General features: G+C 43.9%; 1 protein-coding gene across 2 annotated transcripts in view; it reads right to left on the bottom strand.

Moving 5' to 3' along the window:
- Window positions 1-16,323, bottom strand: part of GTF2H3 (general transcription factor IIH subunit 3) — a 28,352-nt gene extending 12,029 nt beyond the window's left edge. Inside the window, exons 1-10 of one of the 2 annotated variants that reach the window (XM_044275688.1) lie at window positions 16,259-16,323; window positions 12,858-12,937; window positions 12,667-12,773; window positions 12,427-12,587; window positions 9,564-9,629; window positions 9,141-9,170; window positions 9,013-9,041; window positions 8,855-8,929; window positions 4,071-4,124; window positions 2,979-3,047 (exon numbers count right to left, since the gene is read on the bottom strand). In XM_044275688.1, the coding sequence (XP_044131623.1) occupies window positions 2,979-3,047; window positions 4,071-4,124; window positions 8,855-8,929; window positions 9,013-9,041; window positions 9,141-9,170; window positions 9,564-9,629; window positions 12,427-12,587; window positions 12,667-12,773; window positions 12,858-12,937; window positions 16,259-16,268 (681 nt within the window). In that variant the 5' untranslated portion in view covers window positions 16,269-16,323. The remainder of the gene's footprint in view (window positions 1-2,978; window positions 3,048-4,070; window positions 4,125-8,854; window positions 8,930-9,012; window positions 9,042-9,140; window positions 9,171-9,563; window positions 9,630-12,426; window positions 12,588-12,666; window positions 12,774-12,857; window positions 12,938-16,258) is intronic. The other variant, XM_044275689.1, reaches the window with a different exon arrangement.
- Between the last annotated feature and the right edge of the window lie 15 nt (window positions 16,324-16,338).

Consider the following 16,338-nt stretch of genomic DNA (forward strand, 5'->3'; position numbering starts at 1 on the left):
TAGGGCTGCCCCTGGGCAAAACATTCTTAGTGTCAAGCAAGCTGACATCACAACTGGTTTTCTGTCACGTAAGCTGCTATGACATCACAAACGTCTTGCAGTCAGGTAAGCTGCAGTGACATCCTAAATGTCTTGCAGCCAGATACACCTCTGTGACATCACAAACGTCTTGCAGCCAGATACACCTCTGTGACATCACAAACGTCTTGCAGCCAGATACACCTCTGTGACATCACAAACATCTTGCAGCCAGATACACCTCTGTGACATCACAAACGTCTTGCAGCCAGATACACCTCTGTGACATCACAAACATCTTGCAGCCAGATACACCTCTGTGACATCACAAACGTCTTGCAGCCAGATACACCTCTGTGACATCACAAACGTCTTGCAGCCAGATACACCTCTGTGACATCACAAACGTCTTGCAGCCAGATACACCTCTGTGACATCACAAACGTCTTGCAGCCAGATACACCTCTGTGACATCCTAAATGTCTTGCAGCCAGATACACCTCTGTGACATCACAAACGTCTTGCAGCCAGATACACCTCTGTGACATCACAAACGTCTTGCAGCCAGATACACCTCTGTGACATCACAAACGTCTTGCAGCCAGATACACCTCTGTGACATCACAAATGTCTTGCAGCCAGATACACCTCTGTGACATCACAAATGTCTTGCAGCCAGATACACCTCTGTGACATCACAAACGTCTTGCAGCCAGATACACCTCTGTGACATCCTAAATGTCTTGCAGCCAGATACACCTCTGTGACATCACAAACGTCTTGCAGCCAGATACACCTCTGTGACATCACAAATGTCTTGCAGCCAGATACACCTCTGACATCACAAACGTCTTGCAGCCAGATACACCTCTGTGACATCACAAATGTCTTGCAGCCAGATACACCTCTGTGACATCACAAATGTCTTGCAGCCAGATACACCTCTGTGACATCACAAATGTCTTGCAGCCAGATACACCTCTGTGACATCACAAATGTCTTGCAGCCAGATACACCTCTGTGACATCATAAACGTCTTGGAGTCAGGGAAGCTGCTGGGATATCAGAACGATGTTTCTCTCAGGTAAGCTTCTATGACATCACAAATGTCTTGCAGCCAGGTAAGCTGCTGTGACATCACAAACATGTTTTGTCAAGTAAACGGTTACGGCATTAACATGTAGGTTTAAATCAAGTAAGCTACTGTGACATCACAAGTATGTTAAATAAGGTGAACTACTATGACAACACAAGTGGGTTTTAGACTGGTAGCATGCTACAAAAATCACAACTAGTTTCAGTCAGGTAAGCTGCTATGGAATCAGGTGTATTTCAGTCAGAAAAGCTGCTATGATGTCACAACTGTGTTTCAGTCAAATAATCTACTGTGACATCACAACCATTTTCAGTTCTCTTTAAACAGAACCTGTCACCACAAAATGCAGTGTAATCTGCTGGCAGAGAGAGGTCGGGGGAAGGGGGGGAAGCTGAGCAGACTTCCTTGGCCGGGGCACGCGCACTGCGATGCCCATCGCTGGCACGGCAGCGCAGTAGCTTATGCGCATGCGCCGGCTAACAGTGCGAAAACTGCAGAAAGGAGGCGGTCCATTGGCGCAGGAGAAGAGGAGGAAAGCCAAGCGAGCAGCTGTCACTGCAGACAGAGAGCCAAGAGAGGTAAATTTATCTGTTTGATCCGTTAGCCGGCACATGCGCATAAGCTACTGTGATGCCAGCAATGGGCATCGCAGTGCGCATGCCCCAGCCAAGGAAGTCAGCGCGCAGGTGCGGAATCTCACTGAGGGGGAGAGAAAACAGATGGGCGGGCAGAGGAAGAGGCTGGGTGGGGATAAGAGCCAAAGAGGCAGCGCTGCCTGAGCACCAACGCGGTGGACGCCGCCCCTGGGCACTTGCGAGCCCTCATTTACATAAGCATCAAAGTTCATTTTTGGCAGTTTTACAAGTCCACAAAAGCATATAAAGGTACCGTTTTAATCATCTGTGTTGTGGCTACAACGCTATGGGAACTGTTAAAAAGGGGTAAATGTGCTGACAGACTCCCTTTAAGTCAACCCCAGTGCACAGCTATAAGTGACTGACATCTCTCTTTGTATACACACTTACACAGAGAATGCCATCAATCACTCATAACATCTGCCCCGTGTACAACTGAAGTCAGAAAGAACAGAGATATAAATGTATAAATTGCAAGAATTATTGAATCTCTTCCCACAAAACTATATATTAATCTGCTCAGCTCCCCCTGCTGCATAACATGCTGCCTAAAATCAATGCACCCATATAGTGTTCATGCACAGGGACCCTATAGCGGTAACACCGGGATGTGTAATCCAGCCTTTAAAGGGAGAAAGCGCTAGAATATAAAGGGGTTGTCCGCTTATTCTATATTGATGAGCGATGTCTACAACGAGCAGGTAAACAGTGAGGAGAACACAGTGCTCCAACAAACGCTGCAGTCTCTTCATACAGCTGACCGGCAGGGTGCTGGCTGTTGGCCATCCGCCAATTTGATATTGATGACCTATCCTGAGGATAAGTCATCAATATAGAATAAGCAAACAACCCCTTTTAAGGGACAAGTCTATCATACGTTTATCACAGTTCAGGAATTATATGCCAGGTATGTTAATATTCTATTTACTGTATTGTGAATGGGTGTATGAATGTTTACTTTTATCATTCATTACTAGGTTGAGTATTGCTACGTAACGGTCAGGTCCTCTGAACTCCTACAACGCGCTGCTCTCTAGTAACAGGAAAAATGTCATGCAACCAAAAATCTCTCAACTTTATCTAAATGTGTTATGGCCTATCAGATTTTGTGTTTGCTATACAAGATCCAGATTTGACAAAGAAATAAGGGGATGTATAGACCATATATCTGTGAAGTCACAGCACTGTCATTTGAAATATGCAGACCCTCATACTCTGAAATATCTTACCAGTAAGTACTGCAGTAGGGAGCTGACTTGTGGTATCTTCAGATATAGACCACCTGTTATGTCACAGGCCTGCAAACACAAATACAACTGGCATGTACAAAGCGCTGCTTCCGTTTTATCCTATACAAGCAACCTAGATATAAATTTGGCAAACTCATGCAAAAGGTGAAAAAATATATAATGCATAGAAATAGGAAACATAACGCAAAATGATTCTAAAAGTGACAAGACTAGCTGTACATAACCTATAGGTAGATTTTTGGGTAAGGGCCCATGCCATCCCGTTTGTTGAGAGTAGTAATGAGACCAGCAGTAAAGCGGTCTCTTGTTTCTTTAATTCATTCTTTAATTAAAGCTACATTCAGACGATCGTATCCATTTTGCATTCTGTGTGCATTCCGCGCTTTTTGGAGGCCCCATTGAAAATAATGCCTATTCTTGTCTGCAAAATGGAGAAAAATAGGACATGCTCTATAATTAGCGGCTTGGGTGCACAAATGCAGACAGCACACAAATGACATCCATGTGCTGTCTGCATTTTTTGTGGCCCCCTTAGAGATAAATGGGTCTGCGTGCGATCCGCAATGTTTGCGGATTGGACGGGGATAGAAAATACTGTAGTGTGAATGTTGCCTTAAGGGAACATTGAAAAGAGAATAAGAGGTGGACTTAATTGGTTGCTGTGGGCAACTTACTTTTTTTTCTTTACATCAAAGAAAACCATGGCCAGAATTGTGCATCTGCTTAGAAAGTCAGGTAGAAACTACATGATGCCAGTTTAGTTATGGGGAATAGCAGTAACACCACAAATACTAATATAACGGAAGATCGCCTCACTGTAAAAGATATACAAGTGCTTTTACATGAAACGTGCTTCTACTTTTAGATAATGTATAGGAAACTTTTACAAAATATGTTTCATGCTTTGTAGATCCATCTATTTCCTATAAAATACCTTTTTTTTTTTTTTTTACAAAAAGGCTTACTACTACAACATAGTAGATAAGATTCTACATTATTGCAACTAGCCACCTTTATGCACAGCAAATGTTTGTACCAGTTAAGCATTCAGTACCAGGCCTAACACCATACCTGCTGTAGAAGCCCAGAATCCGTGTCCAGTACACATGCATCAATGAGAATATTCTGAAGATTAGAAAAAAATAATAATACTGTACAATTGCTTTTGAAGGACAGCATAACACAAGATTTATGGTTCTCTTTCCTTTCCACTAATGTAGAAATGCAGTGGTTGGGTGTTTTTCTTTTCTGGCATAGAGTTCCGTCCTAGGGGCTCTATACCGGAAAAGAAGTGATCAGTTTTATCCCCATGCATTCTGACTGGAGAGCAATCCGTTCAGGATGCATCAGTATGTCTTCAGTTCAGTCTTTTTTATCTCCGGCCAAAAATCCGGAACACTTGCTGGATCCGGCATTTTTTCCCCCATAGGAATGTATTAGTGCCGGATCCAGCACTCAAAATACCGCAATGCCGGTTTAAAAATAAAAAATAAAAATGCTGGATCTGTTTTTCCGGATGACACATTTTGAGCTAAAAATCATTTATTCAATTGGTCTTTATTTAAATTATGGAGCCCTTTTTTCTGTACAGAGCTGAGATGCTCTAGTAGCACCCTTAGAATTTTCTCTCTTTTCCATCAGTTGGGGAGCTGACGGGCTCCTTATCTCTGCTCTCTGACCTTATAAACACTCATTACAGGGAGTGCAGAATTATTAGGCAAGTTGTATTTTTGAGGATTCATTTTATTATTGAACAACAACCATGTTCTCAATGAACCCCAAAAACTCATTAATATCAAAGCTGAATATTTTTGGAAGTAGTTTTTAGTTTATTTTTAGTTTTAGCTATTTTAGGGGGATATCTGTGTGTGCAGGTGACTATTACTGTGCATAATTATTAGGCAACTTAACAAATATATACCCATTTCAATTATTTATTTTTACCAGTGAAACCAATATAACATCTCAACATTCACAAATATACATTTCTGATATTCAAAAACAAAACAAAAACAAATCAGTGACCAATATAGCCACCTTTCTTTGCAAGGACACTCAAAAGCCTGCCATCCATGGATTCTGTCAGTGTTTTGATCTGTTCACCATCAACATTGCGTGCAGCAGCAACCACAGCCTCCCAGACACTGTTCAGAGAGGTGTACTGTTTTCCCTCCTTGTAAATCTCACATTTGATGATGGACCACAGGTTCTCAATGGGGTTCAGATCAGGTGAACAAGGAGGCCATGTCATTAGATTTTCTTCTTTTATACCCTTTCTTGCCAGCCACGCTGTGGAGTACTTGGACGCGTGTGATGGAGCATTGTCCTGCATGACAATCATGTTTTTCTTGAAGGATGCAGACTTCTTCCTGTACCACTGCTTGAAGAAGGCGTCTTCCAGAAACTGGCAGTAGGACTGGGAGTTGAGCTTGACTCCATCCTCAACCCGAAAAGGCCCCACAAGCTCATCTTTGATGATACCAGCCCAAACCAGTACTCCACCTCCACCTTGCTGGCGTCTGAGTCGGACTGGAGCTCTCTGCCCTTTACCAATCCAGCCATGGGCCCATCCATCTGGCCCATCAAGACTCACTCTCATTTCATCAGTCCATAAAACCTTAGAAAAATCAGTCTTGAGATATTTCTTGGCCCAGTCTTGACGTTTCAGCTTGTGTGTCTTGTTCAGTGGTGGTCGTCTTTCAGCCTTTCTTACCTTGGCCATGTCTCTGAGTATTGCACACCTTGTGCTTTTGGGCACTCCAGTGATGTTGCAGCTCTGAAATTTTGGCCAAACTGGTGGCAAGTGGCATCTTGGCAGCTGCACGCTTGACTTTTCTCAGTTCATGGGCAGTTATTTTGTGCCTTGGTTTTTCCACACGCTTCTTGCGACCCTGTTGACTATTTTGAATGAAACGCTTGATTGTTGGATGATCACGCTTCAGAAGCTTTGCAATTTTAAGAGTGCTGCATCCCTCTGCAAGATATCTCACTATTTTTGCCTTTTCTGAGCCTGTCAAGTCCTTCTTTTGACCCATTTTGCCAAAGGAAAGGAAGTTGCCTAATAATTATGCACACCTGATATAGGGTGTTGATGTCATTAGACCACACCCCTTCTCATTACAGAGATGCACATCACCTAATATGCTTAATTGGTAGTAGGCTTTCGAGCCTATACAGCTTGGAGTAAGACAACATGCATAAAGAGGATGATGTGGTCAAAATACTCATTTGCCTAATAATTCTGCACTCCCTGTATAGCTCAGTTCTTATCTTAAGAAAGAATGGTAGGGCACACCAATATTCGGAATTACAAGGATAATATCAATATTTTATTATTAAGTGACATACACTGTTGAATAGCACACGTAAAAATTATAAAACTATAAAATACAATAAAATAATAAAACAATATGCATACAAATCAATAATCTTATATATACCGTATTTTTCGCCGTATAAGACGCACTTTTTTCCCCCCAAAAGTGGGGGGAAAATAGCAGTGCGTCTTATACGGCGAATGTAGCTGATTTTGCCCAGTTTTCAATGATACACCCGCCGCGATGCCGCGCGGCGGGTGTATCAGCTGTGAGGGAGGAGGGGCTGGGGGCGGCATCTGCATTAATAATGACAGCGGGGCCCGTGCAGTGACTGTTCTACTACACGGGCCCCGCTCACTGTATAATCATATCTCTCTAATAGTGTGTATTACCGTACTTAAAACTAGCAGCGCTCGCCGTTCGGAGCAGAGAGGAGGCAGGCCAGGAGGACGGGCACTTGCAGCGTGAGTCATACGTCACGCGCCTGCACCGCCCACTTATGAATGAAGCAGGCGGCGCAGGCGCGTGACGTATGACTCACGTTGCAAGCGCCCGTCCTCCCGGCCTGCCTCCTGCCTCCTCTCTGCTCCGAACGGCGAGCGCTGCTAGTTTTAAGTACGGTAATACACAGCGCTCATTAGCGCTCATTATGCGATTACATGCATAGAACAATTAACTATTAGAGAGATATGATTATACAGTAAGCGGGGCCCGTGTAGTAGAATAGTCACTGCACGGGCCCCGCTGTCATTATTAAAGCAGATGCGACCCCCATTCACTACAGGGACACTTATGGAGGGGATCTGTGGATGACAGCATAAGATGCTATATATGTGTCATCCACAGATCCCCCCCATAACTGTCATTCACAGATCCTCATCCTCATAACAGTGCCATCCAGAGAGGATCCCCCATAAGTGTCACCCACAGATCCCCCATAAGTGTCACCCACAGATCCCCCATAAGTGTCACCCACAGATCCCCCATAAGTGTCACCCACAGATCCCCCATAAGTGTCACCCACAGATCCCCCATAAGTGTCACCCACAGATCCCCCATAAGTGTCACCCACAGATCCCCCATAAGTGTCACCCACAGATCCCCCATAAGTGTCACCCACAGATCCCCCATAAGTGTCACCCACAGATCCCCCATAAGTGTCACCCACAGATCCCCCATAAGTGTCACCCACAGATCCCCCATAACAGTCACCCACAGATCCCCCATAAGTGTCACCCACAGATCCCCCATAACAGTGCGTCACCCACAGACCACAATTAGTTCAAAACCCACCAAAAGTGCACCTTTTGGTTCAAAATATTTTTTTTCTTATTTTCCTCCTCAAAAACCTAGGTGCGTCTTATAGGCCGGTGCGTCTTATACGGCGAAAAATACGGTATATATATAAATATGCTGATATTTGCCCTAAAGTCAATTTAAATAGTGGTTGTTATCCTTCCAGGTGGGTTATTTAACCCAATCAGTGCCCCAATAGATGAAGTGGGGAGTAAATCCGCTGTTTGGATAAAGTCTTTTCTTATTTAAGAAAAGACTTTATCCAAACAGCGGATTTACTCCCCACTTCATCTATTGGGGCACTGATTGGGTTAAATAACCCACCTGGAAGGATAACAACCACTATTTAAATTGACTTTAGGGCAAATATCAGCATATTTATATATATAAGATTATTGATTTGTATGCATATTGTTTTATTATTTTATTGTATTTTATAGTTTTATAATTTTTACGTGTGCTATTCAACAGTGTATGTCACTTAATAATAAAATATTGATATTATCCTTGTAATTCCGAATATTGGTGTGCCCTACCATTCTTTCTTCTGATCCTGCCATTTTTTACCTTAGAGGATTGGGTGAATCCTCCTGGTAGGTGCACCCACTTCCACTCTTGATTATACAGGTGAGCCCTCTCTGAATATTCATATTTCAGTTCTTATCTTACTTATAATACAGTGGCTAAAATAAGTGTTTATGTCCTCTCAGTAGTTTAGAGATAAGGCTTATTAGATGACCGCCACATAGTGAAAGTGAAAGTACCAGTCACACAGTCAGAAAAACAGCACTTTGTGACAGAACAACTCAATGGGGGTCATTTATCAAACTGGTGTAAAGTAGAACTGGCTGAGTTGCCCATAGCAAAATAAAAGGTGGAATCTGATTGGTTGCTATGGGCATCTAAGCCACTTCTACTTTACACCAGTTTGATAAATCTCCCCCAATATTTTTAATAAAGGCCAATTGAAAATATGATTTTTAGGCAAAAATGAGTAAAATGTAATCATAAACAAAAATTGCCTCCGAAAGTTCTCATGGCCTTTAAAATGTCAATCTGCTTGATGGGTTTGTTTTTCCTGAGATATGCAGCAGCAGATACATCTGGTTGCTGCTTGTCCCCATTAAAGAATATGCACATTTGGACTAATACCTTTCAATCCAAATATGTTTATGACCATCTTAAAAAGAAAATACAAGATGTTTTGCACACCATGCAAAAAAACATCCCAAGAAAAAATACCTGTTTTTGAGCTGCAAATATGACATTCATGAAGTTCATGTACTGTATAGCACTATCTTCTGCCGCCTTAATCACCTACAGAAAGACAGGTTGGAGTCATGACGCTCGTCTTTAGAACTCCATGCACATGAAATGAGCTTCAGCCTCCACATACTCACTAGTATCCGGGACTTCACTTCCTCTCCAGCTGTGGAGTAAAAGATAAAATAACACAGAAATGATATTAATATAGAGATAACACAAAATTATCAATCCCTGCAAACAATGAAATTCAAGCCGGTAATACCTTTAGATTCTTTGCTTATCCTGTTAATATCTAGGACATTTATGATAAGGAAACAATATACCAAGATCATTTCCATCCGCCATTCAGGAACATAAACTAAAAACAAACTAAAGCACCCTAGACGGTGGGGGCTAGATGAGACGGACATTAGTACTGCTCTTCTGAAACATTATTTTGGGCTAAAAAAGTTAAGTAAAAGTCCTTTTATATAGGCCACGGATTGGAGCAATTATGGCGGTGCTCATACAAATGTTTGTTTCCAATAACTGACCCGTGTAAATGTGTCAGTGATCACCCGACTAATGATCAAGTGTTCGTTCACTGGACATGCGAGTCTTTTATGCAGCACATAAAATCATTGTTTGCTGCCAGCAAAACTTTCTTGCATTATTTTAATACTACAGATGTAATGAAAAAGGATACAGCATAGAGCTTTAGCTAAAGATCCCGCCAGAACAGTGTCAGTCCGTTGTCCTTTAATTTCTCCAGCTAAAATTACATTTAAAAAAAAGAGGGTTAAGTGATAGCAATCCTCATGTAGTTATAAAACTATGCGTTATCTAGCAGAAAGGCAGCACTCTCAAATGGAAACAAAAAAGAAGAAAAGTGTATTCACCCATTAAGGACGCAACGTTTCAACTCTACACTAGAGAAAGGCTCTACTGTAGAGCGGAAACTGTCACGTCCTGCCCGGAAAATGAAAAAGAACATCTGGAAAATGGGTTGTGTCACTTCAGCAAATGGCATCTGTCAATAAAAGAAAGTTAATACAAGGCACTTACTAATGTATTGTGACTGTCCATATTGCCTGCTTTTCTGGCTTGAATTATTTTTCCATCACATTATACACTGCTCATTTCCAGGGGTTACGACCACCCTACAATCCAGCAGCAGTGGTCGTACTTGCACACTATAGGAAAAAGTGCCGCCCTCTCTGGTAGCTGCAACAATGGGAGCACGCATAGTCATGCATGCACAGAAGCTCCTGTCCCGACCACTTTGTAATTGCACTGCAGTGGTTTTCGTAACCCCTGTATACGAGCAGTGCATAATGTGATGGAAAAATGAATCCAGCCAGCAAAGGAGGCAATACGGACAATCATAATACATTATAAGTGCTTTGTATAAACTTTCTCTACATGATAAATGCCATTTGCTGATGTAAGACAACTCCTTTAATGCAACTGAGCTGCGATTGACAAAGTATAAACTGCTAGTGGTGCTTGGCCAATGACCACAGAACCAAGGTGGTGGTGTTCCAACAAGATAACGCCCACCCACACATTATGCTCTTCAGGGTATCCAGCAGATCCCCAGGCCACTCGATCGCCGCATCTTTCCCCCCTTGAGAATGTCTGGGACTGGATGTGGTGATGGATCTCCCGTGCACACAAGCCAACAAGCACCTTGGCTGAACTACAGGTCCAAGTAGGGTTGCTGCGGGTATCGAAATTTCGATACTTTTGTCCCGGGATCGATACGATACCGGGATTTCCGTTTTTTTCGATACTGAGCTGCACTTCTGCGCAGTCTAGTATCTCTGAACATGAGCGAGCTGCTATCGGCGCGCTCATGTTCTGTCAGCAGCATGGGGAGAAGGAAGCTGTCCTCCTCCTCCTCCCTGTGCTGCTGCCACCAATGAGAAGAGAGGGGCGGGCGCACTGCGCCACCAATGAGAAGAGAGGGGCGGTCGCACTGAGCCACCAATGATAGGACTATGCCCACACAGAGCGGCGCCCAGCAATGTCCCAGCACTCACCATTAGTCCTGGGCGCCGCTCCGTTCGCCCGCAGTGCCCCATTACTGTCTCCTCTCCTGCTCCACATGCTGCTGATTACTATCGGAGCGATGGGAGGAGACATCAGATTCACTAGTGGGCGTTCCTTCTCCCTGCGCTGCAATTGGACAGCGCTACAGCCAGGAAGAAGGAACGCCCACTAGTGAAGCTGATGTCTCCTCCCCATCGCTCTGATAGTATTCAGCATGTGGAGCAGGAGAGGAGACAGTAATGGGGCACTGCGGGCGAACGGAGCGGCGCCAAGGACTAATAGTGAGTGCTGGGACATCGCTGGGCGCCGCTCTGTGTAGCCCGATACTTAGTCTGGACCCAGGAAAAGTAGTCAGTCAGTCTTTAACACAATACAGGAGGCGGGTGCTGGCAGCAGAATCGCATTGCCGGCACCCTGCCCCTGACAGGGAGCAGCGATCAGCGGCAGTTAGCCCCTCAGGTGCGACGCCTAAGGGGTTAACTGCAGCTGATCTGCCAGTAGTCGCCTCCTGTATAAAGAGGTAATTATCATTGGTGGTGCAGTGTGCCCCCCCTCAACCCCCATCCCATTAAAATCACTGGTGGCAGTGGGCACAGGGTCCTCTCCCCTCCCCCTCATTGGTGGTGCAGTGGCAGCTTCTGATTGGAGCCCCAGCTGTGTAAGCCTGGGGCTCCGATCGGTTACCATGGCAGCCAGGACACTACAGAAGCCCTGGCTGCCATGGTAACATCCCTGATGCTGTGTGCACAAAGCACAGGGCAGCAGGGACAGTGTGAAGTCCTATTCACCCTGAATAGGACAAGGGATGAAAGATCCCAGGTTCTATTCCCTAAGGGGGGAAATAGTTATTAAATAAAAAGTGTAAAAAAAAAAAAATGTAAACCCCCCCCACTAAAATATGAAGTATAAATCACCCCCTTTTCCCAATTTCACATATAAAATATATAAATAATAAACATATTACATATCTCCACGTCAGAAAAGTCCAAACTATTAAAATATAAAAAAAAATCTAGGTGGTGAATGCCGGAAACAGAAAAAAGAAATAAAAACTGCGTGATTCGCCATTTTTTAAAATGCGGAATGCACGTGGCTTTTTTGGTTTATTTTTTTTCCGCGTGGTATCGAATATCGCAACCGAATCTAAAATTTGGTATCGCAACAACTCTAGGTCCAAGTTGAAAGAGGTTGGAATGACAGCCAGCATCTGTATGACTCTTACCATGCCAGAGTGGCAGCCTGAGTCAAAGCAAGCGGAGATGCCACCCAGTATTAATGTGACCTTGCCTCAACATACACCGTGCTGAAGAACCCAAAATAAAGGGTGCCCCACCTTGGTTGCGAGATCATTAACCGAGCACCACTAGCAGTTTAGAATGTCAATCTCATATACATATTTTATATGTTAAATATATATATATATACACACACACATCATACAGTATGAAAATTTCAGTCTGTGAAAGAGACAGCTGTCAAACAAGATATACAGATTCTCCCTGTTTAAAAGCCCTCACTTTTTGTCATGAGATCTTTAATTTCGTCGGCAATCAGGTCATTGGCGGCAGTCAGTAATTCATATTTGCCATCCTTGCTGCCAGATGCATTAGATTCCAGAACGGCCGATTCTTCAGTCGAGTCTCCACATCTCCACTGCTTGCCCGGAAAAAGAAGGGGACTGCAAAGCAAACAGCAGATGCGATCATTCCAATGAAATCCTGGCCTGCAGACATGAAGGGGATCAGTGAGACCATTACCTCTCCTGAACATGGCTGGCAATTACAGCAAGTTTGTTATTCCGGCCCATAAATAAATGGGAATTTCCCATCACCATAACGGCATCGATGCATTTTGGAAGTGTGACCTATAAGAAAGAAAGTGCCACCCAAACTGTAACATACAAAAAGCAATGAGGAGATGAAAACATGACAGATTAATAACCACTTACCGCTGACTGATTGAGCGCCTGCTGCCCCCACCATATAGGGTTCGCATCAACCACAATTACTAGGAGATTAACGTCATCTTCTATGGGGAAAAAAACGAAAAAAAACAAGTCTCTACAACGCAGTAAGGCTTCTCCAAGAAACGTTACATCCCCTCAGACATAGAAACAGTGATGTCCTGTCAAACTCTGTTCATCTGTTTGATGCTGCTGAGAAACACAAGCTGGGATCATACTTGGATTTTTTTTTTTGCTGGCTTTTATTTTGTTTGCAACCTATGGCTTTATTTACAAGTCAGCACAGATGAGCCACAACCAGGAGTGGAGCCTCCACAGAGATAAGGTGTAATGACAAGATTTCCACCTGTCCTTTGTTTTTGGTTCACAATCACTGATCAAACACTGACGTGTAAATAAGGCTTTTATGTGAATGTTATATGTGACTTTTTTAACAAAAAAACAAAACAGGTGGTTTTCTGGATGTACCGTAATTTTTTACGCCCCTCCATGTATTCTAGCTCCTCTCCTGTTTCTCCTAGCCCGGCAAACAGCTTGACATTCTCAGCCAGACCATCCACTCTGACTAGAGAGGGAAGGGGATGAGCGACTCACTAAAGGTCCTTTTAAAAGGGACAATTCAGCAAGTGATTGTGGGGAAGGAAGCGTTACTTCCCAGCAATCGCCTGCTCGTCAGTGGAGGAGACCGCTACAGTATGGGGAGCAGTGATCGCTATGCCATCGCTCGCCCCCCATACAGAATCATTGCTGGCAGCAGAGTGTGACCAGACAGCATAATCTTGTGGTGGCAAACAACGATTTCCCAGACGAACAAGCGTTTCGCTCGTTAATCAGGTAATTGGCAGCAGCTTTACACTGTCAGATAATCACTAACAAGCGCATTAGCGATTATCTGGCGGATTCTCGGCCATCACACATTAAAATAATAAGTGCAGTGCTCTCTTGTGTGCATCTTTATCAAGACCGATCCATAGAATAACTGAATTGTCATACTGTTACCCTAAATCTACACCTAGTATTATATTAACGGATAACATCTCCTCACAAGAGCAGTAAAATAACATTGGGATCCCCATCAATATAGGAGTTTTATCTCTCTGTGCTGACTGCTACTGAAGGACATTTGGTATAATTTTTAATGAAATAGTACTGCCGCAATGCCAGAAATCCGTTAAAAATGTCTGTGACTATTGAGTTAAAAAAAATACCCCTTTCTAGTCCTATAGAAACTAATAGGATCAATTTTCTAATAGAAAACATGATGAAAAAGAACAGTAGGAGGGAAGGAAAAGAGGTCACTGAAGGAGTACACTACATAGAAGATGTGTTTGCCGTCTGTAACCATGGAGACACATTAGTCTACACAGGAGCTGTATACAAAGTGGGATAGTCTGACAACATTTACAATTCAGTTCATTCATTTTTAAGGGTACTTTCACACTAGTGTGTAAAACTAGCCCAACACTTTACATTGAGTTCTGTCCTAGGGGCTCAATGCCGGAAAAAAACTGATCAGTTTTATTCTAACGCATTCTGAATGGAGAGCAATCCGTTTAGGATGTCTTCAGTTAACTCCAACTTACGTTTTTTGGCCGGAGAAAATACCGCAGCATGCTGCAGTTTCCTCTCCGGCCAAAAATCCGGAACACTTGCCGGAATCAGCATTAATTTCCATTGAAATGCGTTAATGCCGCATATGCTGTGGTCGTGCTCTGTAATAAGTAGATATTGGGATGAGGTGCTGAACAAGATTAATCGTAATTTGGAGCTGAGATTGCAAAAAGATCCTAAGGTGTGTGTGCTGGGGTATGTAGCTGAGATTGGAGCAAGTGAGTTGGTTAAGGTGGCGGTGGGAAGATTGTTATATGTGGCCAGGAAACTGGTGGCGCAGAGGTGGATCCAGGGGAGTCCGCCAACGATTGAAGAGTTTGAAAGGAAGGTGAATGACATGTTGATCTTGGAAAAAAGTGTTGTCAAGCGAGGCTGCCCTCAGAAGTTTGACAAGTTATGGAACGAGGGGTGTTAATGGTCAGTGGTCATATTAGATTTTGGCGATGTATCTTATATGTCATTTCAAGTACTCATGATTGTGTAATGTGTACTATTGTAATAGTCATTTCGTCAGTTGACGAGATCTGTGATAGAATCTTATTCTGATGGTTGTAATGGCGTACTGTGAGTGTGAACTCTGATAATGCTATCTTAAAACTTTCAATAAAAATGATTTGATTTAAAAAATAAATGCGTTAATGCCCCAGCCCCAAGTGTTCTGGCAAAATGGATCTGTTCTTCCGGTCCGCGCATGCACAGACCTTTCAATCTGTGAAAAAAATACCAGATCCGTTTTTCTGGATGACACCGGAGAGACAGATCCGGTATTTCAATGCATTTGTCAGACGGATCTGCATCTGGATCCATCTGACAAATGCTATCTGTTTGCGTCCGGATTGTGACGGAGCTGCCTGCCGGAATCCTCTGCCACAAGTGTGAAAGTCCCCTTAGATGCATTGCACAGCACTTAAAGGGATTCTGTCACCAGATTTAACCCTATTAAGCTAGCTGACATTAGCGATGTGCTAACGTCAGCTAAACCTAACTAGCCTATTCCTACTTTTATCTATGCCCCCGTTACGCCAGAAATCTAACTTTTATAATATGGGGGGGGGGGGGGGGGTGGCGTTGTTCCTGCTCCTAGAGGCTCCGTTCTCCCACCTTTGTCGCCTCCCTCCAAGTCCTGATTGACAGGGCCAGGCAGCGCTCGCATCTGTCTGCCATCTCTGTGCTCTGGTGAAATCTTGCGCCGTTCAGTATTTGGCGCAGGCGTGGCGAGGAAGCTGGCAGTCTGAGAGCGTCACCGCACCTGCGCCGATTCACCAGAGCACAGGGCTGGCAGACAGATGCGAGCACTGCCTGGCCCTGTCAATCAGGACTTGGAGGGAGGCGACAAAGGTGGGAGAACGGAGCCTCTAGGAGCAGGAACAGCGCCGCCCCCCCCCCCCCCCCCAATATTATAAAAGTTAGATTTCTGGCGTAATGGGGGCAGAGATAAAAGTAGGAATAGGCTAGTTAGGTTTAGCTGACATTAGCACATCTCTAATGTCAGCTAGCTTAATAGGGTTAAATCTGGTGACAGAATCCCTTTAAGTGCTGTGCAATGCATCTAAGGGGACTTTCACACTTGTGGCAGAGGATTCCGGCAGGCAGCTCCGTCGCAATCCCTTTAAGGCAACCAGAGGAGCACAGTCAGTGTATGCACAGGACAGAAATCGCTTCTAAACACGTTGATGCAGTCATACACAAGTTCTATGCAACACATGGCTGGACATCAGGAAACGTAAAGCGATCAGAATGTTTGCAGCACCCGTCAGGTTATGGACAACGCTCACCTGAAGCCATAACAAACCTCCACTACCACAGCCTGGAAATAGGACGCTTCCGTCCTTCTCTGATGACGTCAAATCCAGGG

The sequence above is a fragment of the Bufo gargarizans genome, chromosome 1, assembly GCF_014858855.1.
Source record: "Bufo gargarizans isolate SCDJY-AF-19 chromosome 1, ASM1485885v1, whole genome shotgun sequence".
Taxonomy (NCBI): Eukaryota; Metazoa; Chordata; class Amphibia; order Anura; family Bufonidae; genus Bufo; species Bufo gargarizans.